This window comes from Notolabrus celidotus, chromosome 19 (assembly GCF_009762535.1).
Source record: "Notolabrus celidotus isolate fNotCel1 chromosome 19, fNotCel1.pri, whole genome shotgun sequence".
Taxonomy (NCBI): domain Eukaryota; kingdom Metazoa; phylum Chordata; class Actinopteri; order Labriformes; family Labridae; genus Notolabrus; species Notolabrus celidotus.
This window is the reverse complement of record NC_048290.1, coordinates 10,291,789-10,314,583: the sequence shown is the minus strand read 5'-3', so window position 1 is coordinate 10,314,583 and position 22,795 is coordinate 10,291,789. Positions and strand designations below refer to the sequence as shown.

The window sequence follows — 22,795 nt, the reverse complement described above, 5'->3', positions numbered from 1 at the left end:
ATCTGTTGCTGCAGATAATTATCCAGCAGAGCTGTTGTACATGCTGTTGTCTGTATATCAGCACGTCTACATCCTTAAAGCTGTGCTAATATTCAGAGCATCAGCCCTGATATGGCTTTAGTAAACCCTTCCTTCATCCTATCCCTTCTTCTATAGGAGAAGGATGAGAGTAGTTGCTGTACTTATTTGGGCAGCTTTTCCGTTTCCTGTTTTTCCTTTTTTTCCTTTGCTTTAGCGTGTGTAAAAGTAAAAAAATGTTTTCCCCAGAGACTGGCATTCACTGAAACGCTGAAATGGAACTAGTTAATGAGGAAAAATCTGGTTTGGTATGTCTTCTCGCTGCGGCTCCATTCATTTGCCAGAGTCAGAGCAACAAAGGTTATATCAGCAGGACTGGCAGTGATCAGTCCTGTTTTGTAGTTTCCGTTCTAAAGGCTCCAGGGAGCCACATCACAGGCATTTGTCTTGTGTCCTCTTCTCCACCTGCACAGGAGCTTCTGCTTCCTGCTCCTGTTTATTCAGCCGCACTTACACAAACTAACACAGCGGCTGATTACAGACATAAAAAAACAGTCCCAGGGGGAAAGCCTGCTCGACTTGAAGTCGTGTTTTTAGCACATTTGAGGGCAAGGAATGTTCCACGCTGACGGATCAACAAACTCTGGTTGTTGCTTGGGATTGCAGTCGGCAGAAATGGCCACAAGATGTCACTGTTTCAGTGCTCTGGGTCATGACTAATTCAGCTTATTTAGGGTGTTTTTAAATGAAATATCAGCCTGTTAATCATGAGTGTTCCCATTCTACTAAATTTGTATTGAAAGAAACTTTATGCAGTCACTCTGTGGCTTTTCACCCTGTTTGTGCTCTTTGGATTAAATCATGTATGAGATTTGTCCCCACTCACTGCAAAGCCTGTCACACCACCCACATTTATCTGAACACACTTTTTGCACACACACTTCCTGTTTTCTGTTCTTTGTTTGTCTTTTAATGCATGGGAAAAACAGAGGAGCAGTGCTGTTCAAAATGTAGTGTAGTTCTTTGCCTAACACATTCCACCAGGAGGCTGCATGCACCACAGACAGGTGAGAGAAAACTCTTGCAAAGGTGATGATTGGCTTCCTCCAAATGTTCGGGATAGTTGTGGGAGAATCTCTGCAGGTAGCAGAAGAAGGGGAGAAGGAAAATAATGTGTTTTTGCACACTGTTTTTCTTCTAATGCAACTTCAAGCATGCAGACACTTGTTTTTGTGTCTGGTGGGGATCTCTGACATCTTGTTCGCATTGATTCAGCTAAAGTTGTGTGTTTTTTAAAACCTTTGGGAGCAAACCACACTCCTAAATTCAGACTTTGGAACACAACTGAAGTCTGGAAAACAATTCATGAGTCAGAACCAGAACATATATAAAAAGTCAGAACTTTTTAAATCTTGAATGTCTTTCTTAATGAGTCTTCTTTCACAAACTGATTTTTTACAGGATGTCTGAGCTATTAGCATGAATGCAAAGATCAATAACAGCCAAGTAAGCTGTTACTATATCCAATTAGATGTGAGAGAACTTCAGAGTTCAGGGGGAAACTGTCAATGAACTTTTGTACACTCTGCCTGGAGTGACGTCTGTCTCAAGGCGATCCTTTGTGGCCTCGCCAGACCACAAAAGAGATGCAAAACCTTGCCAGACAAGAGGAGTATTTTTCTGGCACCGTACGACAGTAGCTTGAGCGACTGTTAATGTTCGCCTGTTTTTCAAAATCTTTCAGAACTGAATTGAAAGAATTTTTTTTTTTCCCATCACTCTTGGCTCTAGGTTTTATGTTTTCTATTAACTTTGTCAGCAATGAGGCAAGTTGTGGAGGGAGGGGGAGAGGGGCAGCCAGCCTGCAGCTCAGCTAAAGAACATCACCAGTGCCAAATTTGGTTGTAAATTGAAATTTGTATCACTAAATTAGAACAGAGAGAATGATTGAGCATAATTGTGCTTTTATTTTGGTAAAGCTGAGGTTTAACCCTGAATAAGTAATGACTCACATTTACTGCCAGGTTTGAGGGTTTTGTTGTAGTGACAGAAGATGGAAGAGAGTTAAATGTGTAGGTTTACAATCTATACTACTATTATAAGTGCCTCTTAAGGTTGTCTGAGATGAGATTCATTCAATTTTGAAAGGCCTAAAAGTTGCACGGCACTTTCCGTCACTGTGAGTCTTTAGTGGTCTCCTTCAATGGTCACAAATGTATTTTTATTGCATGATTATGTAGCCAAAAACAGCTCAAAAACACACCATTGATGATGCTAGCAAGCACAAATATCTTACAGTCACCATAATGTCTAAGAAAAAATCAGAGGAGTCATCTGTGGCTGCTAATAGCACCATAAATGGTGCATCATTCACCCCCCAAATCTGCTACATCAAGGTCATGGTGATGTGTAAACACACACATAAAGTTTTGCAGCTCCATGCAGTTTGCTCCGTTTTATTTCTAATTGTGGAGATGAGCTGTCGGCATCTCCACTCTATGCTGCACTGAGCTGCACTCTCAGTCTCACAGAGCTCAACTCAGTCCTCATACAGATGATTGGAGAGTGGACAATGTGTTACCAGTGTAACAGGGAGTCGATATATGATGGACATGATACAAACTTCAGCGTTTATAACATACGTAGATTCCTCCCTGGAGACAGCAAGAGCAGCTTGTTCAGATAATTAAAACATGACGTGGGTAGAAAACCTAAAGACACACATGTGGAAAGGTGTGACTGTATGTGCTGAGGTTGAGACTCATACAGCACCGGACAAAATAGGCAAACAGCACAGAGACACAGATTTGTTTTGCAGCAGAGTTTGTTGTTTGGTGCATTTACCCTTTTGCACGTGCTTTGTGAATTCAACAGTATTCTACTTTTGGCTCATTTGTACCGATTAATTGAGCACCTGAAAATTCACTCACTCTGAAAAAGACTACTAGCAAGTTGTCTGCTTGTTTGCTAATCATTTTGAGGGAAATCCACCAATCTTATCACGTTGCCAAAACCTGAAAGAAATGGTATTATGTATTTTAAAAAATGTTCTCAAGTCTTCTCCACTGTGTCATCACTTTTACATTGGAGTTACAATTCATTTTTTTTGTGTAAATAATGTCACGACAAAAATACAAAATTATATCAGAATGTTGCACTGCAAAGCTGGAAGTACTGAAGAATAGTTCAAGTTTAACTGCTGTTTGCTTTTTTTGTTGTTATTGTTTTTAATTTACTGAGGCTTTCATACATTGTCTTTTCATTTCTATGTTTCAGCCCCTCCCTGCTTTGATTTTGGCCTAACTGGTGTTTTGGGCATCGCATTTGGAGGCTTCCTGATTGGAGTTTTACTTATTGGAGCTCTGTGGTTTATCAAAATTAAAACAGGTGAAGATATGACTGATAAACAGAGTTTCTGATTAAACTGATATATGTTTGGATTTTAAATTGTCAAATTCTGCCTAACCCAGGATACCCAACTGGACTGGACATAAGCTCAACTGCAGCAAATCTTCCTGGTACGGAAACTGTCTTTACGTTTTATTTTTTCCTAATCATTTTTTCCTGTACTTTTCCTTCCTCTTCTCAGGTTCTTATTAACGTCTCTCCTCTCTCTGCAGGATGTCCCTGCTCAGGAGCAAAACGACAACCTGTCTCTACCAACACTTCCCCCTCTGAGAACAGCAGCGCTAACGCTAGCATTGGAAGCACCCAGAGCACACCGACCAGCAGCATGGCATGAGATGATGATAACCTCCACTACCAGCAGGGCCACCATCTTCCTCTAAAGTCACCTATAAGGGTTTTGTGCTTTTATTTTCTTCGATAATGCTTGAAAGTAGCAATTCACCCTTCTCAGCCCCCTTTCAAATTCACATTAAAAAGCACAACCCACATCTTTGACACACAATTACATGTGATCTGGGAGTATGTGGGGGTGTAAGGAGAGGTTGTTGGATGACGGATAACAGAAGTCTGATCAATGAATTCTGACGCTCACCTCCCCAGCCTCTCAAGCTCCTACACAGGAAGTTAAAGAGGGCAAGAGGGAAAAAAAATAAATTGGCTCCCAAGCAACAGGAAAAACAAACCATATCCCCCAAGAGCTAACAGGAAATTCACTACATTCCTTTCAATGAATTGTGCCTGTGTGATGGCAGCACAATAATAGTCAGACAGGAGACAAACCAGTCAAAAGACCTGCTTTGAAAAACAGATGAAAAGCTGTTTTGCCTTCACATCTAAGCAACAAAAATATGACGGGCTTTTGGCAAAGTCAGTCCAAAAAGTTGTCAGCCATGTTTCGGGGACCGAAAAGCTCAAACCAGATGCTCACCTTGAGGGGTATTTGTCTGAACTGGAGTTTGAGGTCAACGGTTAACAGCTACCTCCTATTATTTTTGAAACTCTGGAGCTAAGTTTATAGTTAGCACTAGATTTCTCTGGTGAAGTGATCTTTTTCTCTACCTAACAGATGGATCTTATATTTGACCCTCTGGGTCATTTGTAGCACTCACAACAAAGTTATGGTGCCACTTTTATGCTATGTAATAGCTTCACCAAGGCCTTGCATCATAGTATCTTTTCCTCCAGTATTATCTTACAAAATATGTTATATTTCATTGATGACTCAACAAAACTATTCCCTACATACCGTAACTCTCAGAGGTAGCTTTGAAATATGAACCACAAGAAAATGCAGTCTTAAGTATGTAAAATAAGACATAGAGCCCATAATGAAAAGTTAGCACCAGAACACCTCACATCGGTTTTCAGGCTGTTCAAATGGGAAGTACCACTCGTACAGCTACACACACAGGGTGGAGTATCCCCAGAATAGTCTGTCTGGAGGTAAAGTACCAGCACTTTTCCTTTAGAGAATGTCCATTCCTCATGAATTCCACATCTCTTATACGTCTTGTGACTACAAATTATGCCATAATGTTGATATCTGTGGTAACACACATACACATTCATAGAAAATGTTTAGCATTAATGTGTTTTAAGGCCAGTCTGATCACAACCTTGTGGACCTACATGCTGCTGTGTATGGTGTATAAAGCATTACTATTCCTTCTTTGAAGCTCAAGTAACCAGCCACTGCTGTTTTTTTCTGTCTTTTAATTGGAGATGAATGCGGCAGAGTGGAAATAATGATTAGATCTTGAATTGATGTTTTGGATCACCAACACATTCACAGCTTTCACTTTGACAAAGATGAAATCCTCGATCCCTGCTTGCACCCTGAGGAGATGCTACCTCAATGTGACCAAACCAACCAGAAACTTTTCTTCCTTGGGGGGACTTTAGGTACAAACAACAGCCTGAAATTTTCCATATTAAAATTCACATTTAATTAGTAGTTCTCATACAGAAGGAAATGAAATCTCTGAGATTAAAGGCAAATGTTTGTTTTAAACAAATGAGCCAGAAAACCTAATTTCCCAGTTGAAAACTGGCAAACTCTTACGTTTGGACTGTAAATAGGTAATTATTAAATATCTATATACCTGACCCCCTTTTGTTTAACTTTTTGTACAAGTCACTAGCTCTGAAAGCAATTTATTTGGACTCCATAGGATAACCATTAGTGCAATTCATCATATTCACATGATATCCATTTTCCTCTGAGGCCATGGTTGGAGTAGGAAGCTCAATGACTGTTAAAAAGTTATTCTACTGTGTTCCAGGTTTCCAACCCAGGGAATCTGAATGCAATTTATCATTACACTGCATCTTAATTGATCTGCAACTAAAATAACAATACACAACTAAATCCAGGTGGGTCATGGGTCATATTTAAAGTCAAAACACAAAAAAGAACTCTCTAGCTACTGCAATGCAGAATCTAAAGCTAGCATTCAACAACTACCTAGCTTACATGACCGTTAAAAAGAAATACTCAATTTTTAAAAAAGGGAGACGGGTACATTTCTAGCTAGCATTATTGTTAGCTTCAGGGTTAGTGGAGCTAGCTAGCAAGCATGTTAGGAGAGACTTTATACCAGAAGGTATTTTCCTTGCTTGTCATGTAACGCTATCTATCTAACTTCAGTATTAGCAAGGAAGTGGATGAGCTGATGTTAGCTGTTGTTAGCTGCTGCAACACAGCAGCAGTGCAATATGTCGATCCACTCTTTATGCGATAGAGGAAAATTGACACTGTGTGAATATGATCAAATAGTAAAACAATGGTATGGGGACTGTTTGAAGAATTTACCTCTAGCTTTACTCCCAGCTGTCTCTTAACATGCCATATTGAGAGAACTGAGTTTCATGCTTAAATGCTTAATGCTAATGCTTAACAGAACCTGCATAAATGCTAATCCATACATTCATGAGGGCAACAACTGTAGAGTGACGGTTGATCCGTGAACTAATTTGTTTCAATGTGCAAATGTAAGTATATTTTATATATTTTGCCACTCTTACCTCTTCAAAATCAGTCCCATCACACATTAAGTCTTGTGGTTGAAGTAAACATTTTATATCCACAGTGCATACTGTAGCTTTGATACAACACCAAAATTGTAATGTGAAATATTTGGTCTTAATACACTGATTAACTTTTGCTTTACTTGCCTATATGATCACACTCCAAACAGCTAATCACCTAACTGATATAGATTGTAAAGTAGTTTTGAAAGTGAATAAATTATTTTCACAAAGGATTTTCTCCCAAAGACATTTGTATAAGGTTTAAGGTTTTTTACACATTACCACTTGAGTATTTGTGCAATATGATGAGGTAAACTTGTATTTAATGTCTAAGATTTTTTTTTTACCATGTTTTCTCTTCTTTTGTAAGTGATGAATGATATTCTTACTTAAAACTGATTTCTTAACTTGCTTTGTTCTTATTCAGAGAACTGGGACAATTCTTATCAAGGCACTTATATGAATAAATAAGATTTGTATATGTACAGGAATCTTTGTTTTTTTATTTCCATATGTAGATTTGGGCTTGGGTTGCATCGTGGTCACAGTCAGTGCGTGACACATCACATGTCAAACACAGCACCAGCATTTGTTAGTTTTCCTCTGTTTGACATTTGCCGTGAGATTCCCCTGCTGTCCAAAAACACGGCGTATCTCTGCTGATACTGACATCCTGACACTGTATTGTCTAAATGTCTCACCGCAGTGAAGCCCCCCTAGCTAAACATTCAACACTCACGAACCCGATGCTCTCAGGAAACATTCACATTTTTAAAAATGTGTGGCCATTAGTGAAAACTTTTTCTTTATTCATTTAAATTTAGAAAGTGGCCGCAATATTTGACTCTTTCTGGTTTCTAAATGTCAACTATTCTGTACCTGTGTTAAAGCTGCCCGGGTGGGTGCCTGTTTCTGTCGGAGCATTGACAGTATAATCAGACAGGCTGTCAGTTAATTCACTTGTTAACCCTGTAGAGCCCTTCGTTACCTCTGGCAACAACTTCTGCCTTCTCAGGCACATTTAATGAAATATGTGCGTATGAGTGTGTGCACATATACAGTATGTGTACAGAATGCAAGCCTGTGCGTGTGTGCCCATCTGTGGTCGGTATGATATTAACACTGCCTACATTTATGTGAGTTTATTATTCTGGTCTTTCAACAGTGTTCAATTCTGAATTCTTAACCAAGGTCTGTAACCTTGACAACATTTTATTCAATATGAAGTGCACCATATCCACACAGCTGCAATTATTCATTGACGTCATACTCAGGGTGGGAAGCTCAGAGGCTCTGATAGTGTACTGCTTTGTTACAGATTTGCAAATTGTTAAAATAGGGAATCTGATAGGACGATGTATTTAAAGCTGTTGAGACGGGCATTTACAGTAAAAACCCGAAGTGTATTTTAGATTACTGAAACCACCATAATAACCCATTGGCTACATTTTTACAACGGTTTAACATTCAATTCATTTCAAGCTAAATTACCTATTATTTTGTCACCAGTAGCTTAATGAAAACCAGGCTGAAAAAAACATTTGTAATAACCTTCAAGCTAAATTTAGACAATATTAAAACGTAACATTCAACCAAGTGGCAACTTCCAGTCTCAAAATATGAAGCCCATGCGGAAGTGTTATCAACTGCAGAATCCACTTGAGGCTGGCTTCAGAAACACCAGAAACCACATAGACACCAATTCAAAAAAGACGATCTTTGCAGCATTAATAAACATGTTTACAGCCTGGTTCAAAAAACGGCTTGGCTCTACGTAGGTCATTTCTCTATCAGCACACACTGTACGGGGGGGGTGAATTCTTTCTAACGATTAAAGATTACGAGTTTTTGCCCAAATAAGGACATGACTGACTTGACTCCCGGACAGGGACACATAGCTGTTGGCTAGGAGGCTCAAACCCTGCCCCTTTATGTCACACCATGCCTGGTTGAGTTCCACATTTCCAATATGGCTGCTGCCACCGATTGGCTTCAAAACAGTGCTCAGGAACAAATGGGTGATGTCACAGATACTACGTCCATATCTTATACAGTCTATGCATTCAACCGCCAACTGTGCTATTATTGGGTTAGCTGACTGGTGACAGCAAGAATGACAAAACCAGTGGAATAATCCAAGAGCTACAGTTAATGATGGTATTTAGTCCCATTTTCTTTTCTTTTTTTGTTTGTGCTAACTTTGCCGTCACTGGGTTACTGAATACACTAGAAGTGACCTACATTAGTAGCTGATGGTATTGTAAGCTAGGAGTTATCCTATCATACTGTCACTAATGGCTTGTCAAAAATGAGATTTTTAATCAAAACACTGCCTGAAGATCCTCTGGATTTCCATTAATACTATGTTTTAAGTCGTTGATCAAGTAGGATGAGGTGGCATGGTAATTTTAATGTCCTACAACTAATAAAAGTCTTGCAATCTTCAACAAGGCAGTACATTATAATAGCTTTAGAGCTAGCCTCTGCACAGGATCAGTGGGAAATGGCCAAGATGTGAATATGGTGAGTGTTATTACTTTTCTAGAGTAGGCTTTCCTTAACCATCTAAATTGGGTCCGTTTGTTAAGACAGTCTTCAACTGTGGTCATCTATGTTGTCTCTGAAGAAGTATATGTTTTGTGTGAAATTATCTTAATAAAGACAATATGACAAATGTTCTTACTTATTGCTTGTGTTGTTTATATAGCCTTGTGACATTGCAGTGTGTAAATATTAAGCTTCATGTAGTATTTGACAAACAAGCTCCCAGGATACTTTAAGATCCCCCAGGACAAAAACACATCATTGAAGAGTTACAATGCAGCACACTTGGCAGCACACAGTTGCAGGATAAAGAATCAGAAAAACAACACAATCTAAAATGTTATCATAATAGCAGTGGACGAAAAGGATATTTAAGCTACGTTTAACTTGGGATTATATTATTTTGGCATTAAAAACAACAGAATTAGCAACAGAAATGAAGTATCTTTTAATCCTGGTATTGCTAAAGTATGTTTCAGCACAATAACATAAGATTTTATGGCTAGCAGTTAACAAAGTCAACCCAGATAACAAAGTGTTTCTGACTTAGAAGCTGGCATTTTAAAATGATGAAAACAAGCCTTCTAGAATAATTATTGAATCATGTATATTCGCTAGACTGCTGGATTTCATTAGAAGTGAAAACATTTATTGAAACTCAAACAAAACAACTAAGCTTTATGTTGTGCTGCTGCTTTCCAATTGCTATTTAAGTACAAGCATGAGCACGGTAGTTTATTAAAAATTAATTGTAATGTACTTGTCATACATAAAAATGCCCCTGGCATCTCCATATCATTATGCACATTTGAATACTGGATTAATATTAATATACTTTCACGCATAAGCACTAATTTACATGGGAGGCAACTGAGCTGGGGTTAACCTTAAACTAAAGCGTCATCTGCATATTACCTGAAGAACACTTAAGTACACAGAAGAGACAAATATTTTGTTACATACCAATACGTTTTTCACCCAGATTAATGAATGTACTACCTGCCGTCTTTTGTGTTTATTTTAACCACATATTGCAAAAACATATTTCTATGTTTTATTGTTATTACCTTTATCTGATTCAGCAGACCTTGACTGGCTAGTGACCTGAAAAACAATGAGCTTAAAAAATCGAAAAACATCATACCATAACGCTGTTATGAGTCGTATATAACCTTTATTGTTGGGCGAAATGATGAAAATAATGGTGTTTTCTTTTATCTGTGGCCTTTTCTGGGGTTTCACGTCTTCCTTTCTATACACAGATTCAATCGTGTTTTCAGGACTGGAGCCAAGGCACACAATACATGTTTATGGACTACCATCATTTCCAAATATGACCATGGAGCCTTGTGGCCTTGCGCAGGATACATTATGTGACGTCTGTGTGCGTGTGTTTGTGTGTGGGTGCTTCTATGTGTGTGTGCTTTCTTGCTCGCCTCTTTCGGTTGTTTCACTCACAGGACAAATCTGCTCTTTTCGACAAAAATGTGCCTGCTCAAATGTTTTTGATATCTGTGCATAAAGCATGCAACAACAACCTGGGGGCAAAACCAGCTTGGTTGTATAAAAATGAAGGTGTGAGTTGGTTAAAGAGGCAGATTTTTCTTTTCTCTTGTCGCCGTCATGCAGTCTTTGTGTTTATGATTACAGAAACAGAGTTGACGTACTGTGTGGATCTGTATGCTCCAAGGATATTTCCTGTCTTTTCAAATTAAATGTACAAGATATATGTCCATGAGAGAAATATATAGAAAGTACTCTATTGTTGTTGCCAAGGATTTTCTTGCCAACCATATACATCACATTGTGTTGTCAAGCTCTCAAGGGCAGCAGAGTCAGTAACACATGAGAACATCTTTTTTAGTTAACTATGATGGGTTTAATGTGTAATGTACTGTGGATTGTATTTGTTAATAGTGTTGGCTTGCTGATCACCTCTGACGGGTGTAATCAGTAACTCAGATTACTAAAAACTGCAGTGAAAGCAGAAAACCAACCTTTCTGTCCAAAGACTAAATATGTCACTGTTTTTGTTTGTTTCCTGGGTGGCTTCTGCAAGTTTATTATCAAACACTTTTTATTCATCATTTCTTTAGATGAGAGTGGCTCTTTCTTCTCCTTCTTGCACAGCACTGTGAAGCAACAGCTCCCTCAGAAATCAGGCAAATGATTGGTGCATACTGACATCTTTGAATAGAGTACACTTCATTTTACTTCTCAAATTGCATGCTCAGAAAACTTTTATGTTGAATGGGTATTGGAGACAGCCACGGTTGTCATATATCTAACATCAGGGTGATATAAACTTTTTCTTGTCATGTGTTTTCAAGGGCAGCCAAAGTGGCAACATTATCTCTGAATGTTCTACCTGAACTGTTTTGCTGCTTGTACATCATTTGAATTACCTCTTTCATCTCTGAAGGCTATATATATATATACATATATATATATATTTATTTATTTTTTCAGCATAGACTGTCTAAAACATAACCGTAGCATCTATAACGTCGCCCATTGGTTTCTGAATAGGCCTTTTGAAGTGGTTGCCATATTGGAAATGCTGACTAAACCTAGTAACAGGCAGAGGGTGGGTTCAGGCAGGCCTTATGCCTCCTGACAAACAGTTATAATGCGACCCACACGTTTATCAACTCAGCTGTGCCCCGCATTATGCAAATGTATATGTAACTCCTTAACATTATATTAACAGATAGCTTATAAAAGAATCCCATGGATCAAAAAACAGATATTCCATACATTTTCAAATAAAAATCAGGTCCTTTATTTTCTTTTACCGCAGAAGGCACCAGGCCTTTATACAAAGCAGGCTTGCATTGAAGGCATTTTTTATATTAAATTATCTTTGTCTGAGAAGCTCTATTGTTTATATTGTAGTGGGAAGTGAGGGCTTGTTTCACAATAGGACTGCATGGCCCGTGGAAGAGTCCAACCAGCGACCACTGCGAAAGGACTAAATCACATTCTGTAGCCTATGTGCTCGGCCATAATGCCAGCCTTTAAGCACTCATCAAGGATGTTATCCTGGCCATTATCAGAGACCAAATTGAATACCAGTCTTTGTTTGAGGATACATTGTAATGGGGTTTCCCTTGGCTTTTTGAGCCAGCCTCAAGTGGGCACTCAAGGAATTGCAGCTCCACATTGGCTTCATTTTCAACTCTGTTGCTGCTTGGTTAACAGGTTTCAGTATTTAATAACCTTGCTGTAACACTTGAAACAACTCGCTAGAAAAATACAAAAGAGGCAAAAATAGAAAAATGTGACAGACGAGGTGTGATACTATGAGCTGGTGCTGAAATGTGAATGAAGGCAATTGCATGGAGTTGTTATAAGACAATAACAAAAAACAACAAAAATATCATTAATGGAGAAATTGATTCATAAAGATGTTCCTGTCTCTGATTGGTTGTGATAATTGTGAAGGAGCAAGGTGGCATTTGATGTACTATACTGTATATGTTTTGAGTAAACTAAATGGTTATTTTCTTAGTGCTTTAATCTTTTTTTCATGTAGTCAGGATTATATAGAGTGAGGGCTCATTAAAAAATGTCATAACAATAAATTTAAGTTATTAATACAGTTCCTTAATTTAATCTACTTATTCAGATTCCACCATTAGTGGTTAACTTTCATAAAAACAGAAATTTAAGTTCTGCAAATAAGAAAAAGTATTAAAATATATAAAATAAATGTGAAAATATGTGAGTGTGAAAAAATATGAGCCACAGGATTCTTAACATATTCCAGTCAAGTTAGACAGTGACCTCGACATTTCTCTGTACAGTATAGGTCAAGTGTTTAACTGTATGTCCCTGAGCAGTGTGAAAGCACTCAACAAACCGTCAATTGTGCAGAGTTGACCAGCTACTATAATGGAATTAAAAAGATAAACTATCTCGGTACCGCTTTCATAATGGTGCTAGATTTGCTGGTAGCACTGCATAATGAGTGGCTGCAGGGAAATGTCCCATTACATTTAATTACTCTGATAAATGGATTACCACTGACCACCACCAGATGGTGCCATAATTAGCATTTTCTTTGAATGCACTGATTGTCTTGACTGTGAGCAGAAGAAGACAATAAGCCTCATTGGGGAGCAAAGTACCAAGCACATTTGCTGGGAAATAATTGAATGGAGCCAGTAATTTAATTATGAAAGAAAAGAGTGTAGAAACATTAGAAATTAGGATTTTACTTCATTCTGCTTTCTTGGAGAGTATATGTTAAACATAAAAACAGCACTGCTTACGTCTGAATTTGATAATAGATCATACATCCATGTGCGGTAAGCACTATCCCCTATTATTATGTACCTATATTTGAGAACCTCTCTCAGACTCAGGTTAACAAATCTGTGACTGATCCTGACATGAAGCCTATAAAGCCTGGGGGCATGATGAATTCAGGAAGATACATGTGAGAATAACAGAAGCTACTCGGAGTAAAGCCGCCTCTGCCTCAGACTTTCACACCCTGCGGCGCTGTGCTGCACACAAGGTTGTTTACACACTCCCTGACTGTGTACGAGGGCTCAGCCTCTCTCCCCATCTCTCACATTCACCCTTTTGCACAAGCACCCATATACTTCCACACACCATGCCGAGTATCCACAGCCTGGACCTGGGTAATCCTCAAACTTATAGGCAGTGCTGTGTGCTCAAAGCAAATCCCATCACTCCTTCAAAAATGCAGACACCTTCAGTGGCTGACGTGTGGCTCAAACACCTCAGAGGTGATATAACATAGCTTTGTCTTCTTTTATGTTAGCACCTTCTGCTCCACTGCTTGCTCTACTGTATTTGAATAACTACTCTACATGTATCTTATGATAAAACTGCCAAGCCAACAATGACGTATCATAGCAGTACTATAATTCCACATCATCATCAAACACTATTGCTTGACATAAAGCAGTGACATTGTAACGAGCCGACAACAAAAGAGCTACTTTTTAATGAATTAGGATAAAATAAGACGTTTTCTGCAACAACTGTCACTCAAGTAAGCTGGATCAAGGTTACGGATATCATTGGTCGCTGTTGCCCAAACAGGCAGGGATAGGCTACAATAGACTAATTACTCCTAACAGCACAGGAGCAGGGCCAATAATATACACATACCAACCGCCTATTGTTCAGTAATATAGTCACACTGTTACAGGTGTGACAATATAGATGAGTAATTCCTCTGAAAAAAAGCAGGTGCTTTTTCCAGTCAGTGTTGTCAGTAAAGCATCAGTAAGTAACACACTACTGTACCTCCACCATAATTTTCAGTAACTAGACGTATATCTAGTTACAGTTGTACTGTTTGAATCCAATAGTGCTGTTAAAACTACATAAATCTATAAGGACTAGGGCAAGGTTACGCCTACGTCAGCAGAGTAGCATCCGAGAAAGATTATGGAACACAAACACACAATGGCTGATAACATTGCTGTCATAATGTCACTTACAGCTTGTGCTTCCGAGCCTCAATGGAAGGTCTTCATGAATGGAACAGCCCCAAGTTTCAGTAACATTTGAGAGCCAAATTCACTTTGTTCTGGCCTTTGCTTACAAAGGTGTCATCAGTGAAGTGGTGAGCAGAAACAGCTACATTGTAGCTGTTGTCCTGAAAACCCTCCAAAATTGCCACTGTTTTCTGGCGCCTTTCACTTTGAGAAGAGAAAACAGCTGTGATTTCCCTTTGCAACCAAAAGAACACTTACAAGTAACTTTCAGTCATACTGACTCAACAAAGTGCAGAGTGGAAGAAAGAGGAGCTGTGAAATTGACTTTTTTCAGCTTCTAGGTGGGCTTTTCCTTGAACATTGTACTAACATGACGGCAGTTCTTGACTGTGTATGTCATGCTTTAAAACTTAGCCTAGGTTTACGATGGACATCCTGCATTGTTACATTATATGTCTGTATTAAAATACAGATCAGAATAATAGTTCTCCTTAATGGTTACCCCCAAAAGTTGACCTTTTGCCTAGGGATACACCTTCAGATAATGCCAGTAAAAGCTTAACGAGCATGCTGCTGACAGTGATAAGCCTGCTGTTTAACAAGGAGTAAGTGATGTGGGAGGTTATCTGTAGGGGCACAACTGTTATAAGTGTAGGAAACCCTTGTATCGATCAAGACAAGTCTATTTGTGAGTGGTAGTCTTCTTGCCTTCTCTTTTGGTTGATTTGGAGCTAACATCACCACGCTGAAATTAAAAGTGTTCTCAGCAGACATGAATACAGAAACAAACTAACTCCTTACTCATGTTTCTGTCCAAATGCAGTTGTCTCCTTGATCATTTTGAGTTGTAAATTTCCAAAGTTCATGTTTCATGCTTTTATCACTGTGATTTTTAATTTATCTACCAGAACTCTCGTGAACATGTCAATCCATCCTTTCAACCATCTAAGAATCCAATATTGATTCCACAACAACTGAGAGAGAAATAAACCCTCGAGCACGTCCCCAGACTTCCCCACGGTCTCCTTACTTGTACTAAGAACATCGCCAAAGGGTGCCACCCAGGGGGATCCCTTACCAGATGCTCAGCTGCTTCAAGGAGATGAGAGTGGATAAAAGGTCCCTGTCCCACTGGAGCAGTTTTACCTTCGTGGATTCTTCCTCATCTGTCTGCTCATCTAAAATCACCATACTGTCGGGGCTGCTCGAAGTGAATGTTTGAAGTCATTCTTTCCAAATGATATAACCAAAAGTGGTAAGTGAAGCAGAGCATTTTTTTTAACTGCCAGAGATAAGTAGGTCTGCGGCTCTGACAGACTTCGTTATGTGACAGAGTAAAGGCATGGCTGTTAAATGTATTGATCAAGTCAATATAGCAGCAGGATTAGAAATGGCTTATTTATACAGGGAAGAACTGACAGATATTTTTTATTCAGAAGAGGAGGAGAAGGTATCACTATTATACTTCTTCAGCAGTTGAATAATATTAAAGCATCTGGTGAACCAAAACTTTTTCATTATGACATTTATGGTCATATGCACACATTATTATATATCTAAAAATATTAGAACTGAACTGGCAGGTTTCACTCAGATATTTATTACAAAATAAATATCTAACCAATCATAAATAATACACACTGAGTCATGCACCCATGTGCTACAAAATCACTCTGCTACTGCTCAGTCTGTCACTTAACGTCTGAGCAAACATCTATCTTTGTCGCTTTTGCTACTAGCTTCTTTGCTACTAGCTTGTTTGTTAATCATGTACTGCCTGTAATCTGTCTGTCTGTTTAGCTATCTACCTGCTCTTTGCTACACTATGCTCATGTGAGCACATCCACCGGTGAAGATGACAACTTGTCAACACTGCAACTTCTGCCATCCACTGTTGTGAGCGACATCATAGTAGACATGCAACTGCAAGCGGTCAATAAAATAAAAAACACGTTTTTAGCAACCCTGAGAGTGTGGAAACAAAAAAGCCTCAGCATTGTTTCTGTAGCCCACGTTCTAGAAAGACATAACTCCTACAAAGTGGTTTGAATTTTATTTTTTGGTGTCGGGATGACAGAAGTGACTGCATGAGCATGCTAGCAAAACCACTCCCACCCCCACACCTTTTGGATTCCACTTCCTCCATTGCTATTGTTGTTTTGCTTTAGTGTTGCAAAGACATATTACACATGAAAGGCAAGAAATTGGGAACACTTCTATTTTAAATGTACCATGAAGAGATGTGCTGTTAATTGTTGCCTCGCCTGTTCTTCTGGAGCGCTCACCATGCTTCTTTCGGTGTTTTTCTACCTCTGCTACACCAGTCTGCACCCTTCCCCTTCTGACAACATTCAGGCAGCCAATCAGGGCAGAGCCTCATTATTATAGTATCCCCACCTATTGGATATGAATAATAAGACATTGTGGTTGTCTCAGGTGAGGTCTGTGCAGCTAGTCTGTGCAGTCTGTTTGATGTCACCACAGATAGTCCAATCACTGAACTTGACAGACAGGAACCACCACAAGTAGAATCCATATTTGAGAGGTGTGATGATTCACTATCTCATTTGCCAGCAAATGAATGAAGATTGTTTAGCTTTGCCAACCCTTTGCTTTTCTCCAGTGCCTCCCTTGTATCCCAAACGGTCACTTCTGCCTCTAGAAAAGGAACACAGCGACATCCACACTGAGGTAAAAGCTCAGAAAAAGGCAGTCGACAAGTGTGTGATGTCACCGTGGCTATGTTCATTTTTGTCTATTGAAATGCTACACTGTCGCACTGCACGGCCAGAATAAGAAAAGAAAGCACTCCTTTTCCACAACTCTAACCCACCCCCTCGTTTGCTTTCAGTATTCTACAAGAGTAATGTTTTTCCTTTAAAAAAATCGACCATTGGAGTGAGACATAGGGTACTGAACATTTTCTCACAGAGCTTGCAGCTCCGTGATCAAGCTGATGTGTAATTGGCCACAGCTAAATGCTTTACAGATATTGGGATTTCTTTCTCTTTTGGGTTTGCTCTCTACTTAACTGCCACACCAGATTATGTGTTCCTCACCCTGTTGCTTTCTCTGTTGGCTGCTAATGCTGGTCTCTGAGGGAGCACTTCTCATGTTTACTGTAGTACTAGTCCTGTTAAGTGCACTGTACTGGAGGTGCTCCTACATGTCACATGTAATCTCATGTACTTAAACTAAGACAGACACCATAGAAACTGGTGAGTTAAGCATGCATTGTTGTGTTTTGTCCTGAGGAGGCATGAGATAAGTTAGCTTATTTCTAGCACACACAAGAATTTCTCATAAGCTTTTCAAAAAGAATGTCATATAAGAAAATAATTTCTTAAATAGTAACAGAATATACTCATCAGTTACTTAGTTGCCTCATAATTAGCTCAGACCATGCACAAGTAAAAAGATCAACAAGTTAGGCTAACTCTCTTGTTTTTTTTTAACAATTTAGCTACCTAAAATATAGCTCTCTCTTGTTGAACTACTCAAATGCATTTCAATATGTCACAAAACTAGCACCTGCAATTTCTGAGACAAAACATGAAGTATAACAGGAAAAAAGTGCAAGAAGTTGGATCAATTCCAGCCCAGCTGCACACAACCGCCAAAACACAATTAGCATAAGAGGTGCAAAAAATGCTGACTAAGCTAAGGGCAGTGCTAGTACTAGTACCTAATTTTGCAAAAAAACACAGTGGCTTTTTAGGGAACACTTTCCTGCCAACATTAATAATAAGATGGAAACTATTCTTTAGACCTATGTAAACAAAAACAAAAAAAGGACATGCAACCACCAGTTAGCAAGCTTAGTTTATCAAAAAGAAACAAATCAGCTAGCCTTGCTCTGTCCAAAGCAAACGAAATCTTCACATTAGTGTAAATGTGACAGATCCATTTTTACAATGAAGACACAGTTGTCGTAATCCTTGAACTCTTGCTAAAAATGCAAACAAGTAAGGGACGATATTTGTTAGAAAATGAAATGGTATTTATTCCATTGTTTTATTTTATTTGGTCTCACCTTCATCACCTTTGAGGTGCCACATTTTAAGTTAGCAAAGAAAAAAGTTTGCAAACAGTTTTAACAATCTGTTTTTTGAGCATTAAAAAGATGAACATTGTTAGTGATACTTGTGTTTGGATGCCAAGATTGAACACAATTTCACAGTTCAGATGAAGTCATTTTGTTTTCTAACCAGCATTGTTTTGACTTGTAATGATGACATATTATGAAATTGTCTTCTCTCTTAATTACTCTCTATCCCCGATCAATGTAGAGTGGCAGATTAAATACATGCTGCAATGCTGATTGGTGTTTGATTAGTTATGAACTATGTGAAATCCTAAAGGTTTGATGTTTTCTTTGAACTTGCCAGGCAGTCTTAAATTTTTTTCATATATATGTTTTTTCACTTATTAAGACCACAAATCATTACTGACCTTATCTAGCATCTCTGTTTTCCATTCTGGTGATGTTATTGCATCACTGCTCACTCTCCCAAAACTGAGTGTGTACTCTTTGTGGTGCTGAAACAGCTTCGGATAGTTATAGTTAAGAATTGTATTGATGAATTACCTCTCTGAAGGCCACCTAGTCACACAGTAGAAGATATGGTAATGTATGGAAAGGAAAACACAAATGTAAATTAGTTTAAACAGTAAGTGTAGCTCCAGATAAAACCCTGACTGGCTGTAAAGACGAGTGCCTCCGTGCCCAGACTGCTGAGCACAGCTAGCCCCTTGTAAACAAAGCTTCTGCTATTTAGTTTCAGTTGGCTTAATTAGAATGAATGAGGGGGCCTTGTGCAAAGAGGACAGTTTTTTTGTGGGTGGAGGGGAAGAGGAATTGGCCATGGTGGATGGAAAGCTGGACTGAGAGATAAAGTTACTAGCGGGTGGCATGGACCAATTGGACAATGACAGACAAAGCCTTTTGCCAAAAGCGCAACAGTAATGAATTTAGGGGAACAACATACATGTTAATGGGTGTTCAAATCAAATTAGTGTGATTGTATTCCATGTTTTATCTGCACTGGAAGAGGGGAACAGGGTGTGTGTATGTGGGTGTGTATGTGTGTGTGCGTGTGTGTGTGTGTGTGTGTGTGTGTGTGTGTGTGTGTGTTTAGGCAAGGGGTACTTGTGGTTGTGCTGTTGTTTATAATTTGTTTTTATAAGCTAATATTTCTCATGCAAGTCTCACTGAGGCTCTTCACCACATGCTTAACACGTAAAAGCAATGGAAACAAATGTGGGTCATATTAATTTAAATGTGATAGATATTAAGTGTGAAAAAGAAAAAAAAGAAAAGAATTAGGGTTTAGTTTCCAAGCATTAAAATGTTTTGTTTCCTTGTGCTGCATTACTGTTTGTGAGAGTTATAATCACTATTTTTCTATGTGTTAAGCCCACAGACTGTATAAAACATGAACCTACTCTCAGTGATGTCACCCATTGGTTTCTGCATCTAGGTTTTGAGGCCCAACAATGGCAGACGCCATATTGGAAATTCTGAGCAAGAATCAAAGAGGTGAAGTTGAGGCAGGCCTGTAGCCTCCTTGCTAACAGCTGCAGTGTGCCCACCCGTCATTCAAGTCAGTCGTGCCCCTAATACAGAGCTTTAAGATCCAGCCTCTAGTGTACTGATAGATTGGTTTGGACTGATAGAGGAGACCAAATAAGCACCAGATCATGCATCGTGAATGGGTGTTTATGCAAATTAGAGTGAGACAAGACCCTTCCACTTCATGTCTGGGTCCTGCTCACCCTGTCAGGATTCAAATTTGCATGACCACCTGGGGACTTAATGTTAGAGTGCTTATTACCAGTCAACCAACTAAAGACTTAAACAAAGTATTAATTAATACTCAATACCGATTTGAACTCATGGTCAACTTAAAACATTATACAGAGACATGATACTTTATGGTGCACATTTTACTGTAAATGTCATAAACACAAGAAATAGCAAATAAACAGTTACCTTCCAAACTTACTTTAAAGTCCAAACAGATCAAGGGCCCCTGTCAGTCATGTGCCCTTAAAATCACCTTCACTCTGCTTCTTCTCTGGTGCTCCAGGTTATGCCACCAAAAAACCTCAAAACACAGGATTACAGAAAACATCAGAACCCCCTGGCCCAGACACAAGACACCAAGGGTGAGAGGTCACGTCCACATGGAGGAGGTGATAATGACCAAAGTTTGGGACAAAGATGGAGACTGGAACCCAATCAGGTATGTGTCACACAGAGTCTTGTCAACCACAGACCACTGGCTGATAGAGTACCTATTGTTAAATGTAAATGATTAACCAATAAACAAAAGACTGTTGTTTATTTAAATTTTAAGAGGGTAGATAAATGTAAATGTACTCCAGCACTTGACATTAATGAATACACTTCATTTGCATTTTGTTAGTACTGCATCAGGCACAAAACAATAGCGATAAATCAACATGTCCCGTCTCTGGTTGAATTCTATCCCATATAAGTTAGGCATGGAAACAACAATAACACAGAGGTTACCGTGTGATGTGTTCAAACGTGAACCAGTCGCCCATATTGACTTTGTGTCACCCCACCACTTGGCCTTTTGTTTTGGTGGGGATAGCTTGTCACGGAGATGGCAGTGGAGGGAAGGGAAGATTTCTCTGAGGAAAGACAGGCGAGGGAAAAGGTCACGGCGAATAAAAGGCTTTTAATCTGAGTACCTTGTGTCGTGTGCCCGGGGAATATCAAAGTCATCCCATTTCGAGGGGGGTCAGACCAGGGCAGGCTTCCTGTTTACCCACTGCTCTCTTCTGTGTTTGTGATTCCTAAATACCCCAAGTTGGAGAGCTTTCGGAAAAGGTTAAAGGCAGCATGCTGTTTTGTCTTGCTGTTTTTCTGCCCGTGTCTGACTCTATCACTGTTTCTGTGTGCTTTAATGTATTTGCTGTCATATTGTTTGCTGCTATCGAGCAAATTCACTTGTCCTTTGCCTGTTACTGATTTAAACACATCACAAAAGCTATTAAGCACATGTAGGCTCTACTTTTGTTATATAACGTGTTGGAAGTGGTTGTCTGGCCATGCCCGTGGTGATAGATAGTAAAGCTTTAATTTGATGTCAGCAGTGTTGGCAGCTTGGTGAAATGTCAGAGCCTTTATTTAGGAACTCTAGCAGTCAAGGGGATGGCTTGCCAGTCCATTAGGTGTGAAGTGGAATCACGTTTTCCACAACACTGGCCGCGGGCATCCATCATGTCGCACATTCACAACTATTCAGCTCCAGCACAGAGCTCTCGGACTGCTTTTAAAGTTGCACTCTGTTATGTCCAAACATAAACAAAGCTTCAGATAGGCTGAGGATATGAACACAACAATGGAAAAAGCTAACACTTTAAAAACTGGCTGACAGCCACAGAAGAACAAACACATCAGATAAGGATGGAGGTCAGGACGGTGAAGGACACGGTTTTGAGGACGAACTGAACAAAGAACCAGATTTAGAGTGTATGTGTGTATGTGTGTGTGTGTGTGTGTGTGTGTGTGTGTGTGTGTGTGTGTGTGTGTGTGTGTGAAACTTGAGAAATAGGATATCATGTGCTGTCATGACAAACTGAACATTTTCCCTTAACAAAATAAGAGCACTATTGTTTTTTGGGGTGCAATTTTATAGAACGTATTCTGTATGCATGTTTTGTGCACTTATTAATAAAAATGATAAACAATAAAATTGTAATTTTATTTATTCATATTAACATATAATGCTGCAGTACTCTGTGACAGAATTTCATAATATATCTGTTCACAGTTTATAGATGTACGAAGAAGGAGACTGAAAACACATTGGTTACAGTAAAGCCTAAAGATTAAATAGGATGGGATAAATTAGCCATGGATGGTTTTCACAAAAATCAGTCTCTCCAGAACCAAACTTGAGCAAACAGAACCAGAACCAGTACCAAACTTGAGCAAACAGAACCAGAACTTAACTCAAGCAAACAGAACCAGAACCAAACTCGAGGAACCATAATTAATGTCCTCAGCGCAGGTTGGTATTGAGAAAAATCAGATGCCTCAGCTTGGATGGGCTGATCCAATTTCTCCTCTCAGTGAGAATTTGCCCGGTCTTTCAGAAGAACCCTAACCCTTACCCTCTCAGAAGGAACAGTTGAAGCCATGATACACAGCCTCCCCTCCATTACGTATATCCTATATCCTCACATGGAATTGGCCGCATGGCCACCATGCTGACCAATAAAAACAAAGTTCTGCTGTGAGTGGAGCTGGGGCTGAGCACTGTGAGATATAAGCAGCGAAAGGA

At 39.2% G+C, this 22,795-nt stretch overlaps 1 protein-coding gene across 2 annotated transcripts in view; it reads left to right on the top strand.

The window, feature by feature from the left end:
• eng (endoglin) overlaps positions 1–9,135 on the top strand; it is a 57,775-nt gene extending 48,640 nt beyond the window's left edge. Inside the window, exons 12-14 of one of the 2 annotated variants that reach the window (XM_034709846.1) lie at positions 3,295–3,405; positions 3,489–3,536; positions 3,639–9,135. In XM_034709846.1, the coding sequence (XP_034565737.1) occupies positions 3,295–3,405; positions 3,489–3,536; positions 3,639–3,760 (281 nt within the window). In that variant the 3' untranslated portion in view covers positions 3,761–9,135. The remainder of the gene's footprint in view (positions 1–3,294; positions 3,406–3,488; positions 3,537–3,638) is intronic. The other variant, XM_034709847.1, reaches the window with a different exon arrangement.
• Positions 9,136–22,795: the final 13,660 nt, after the last annotated feature.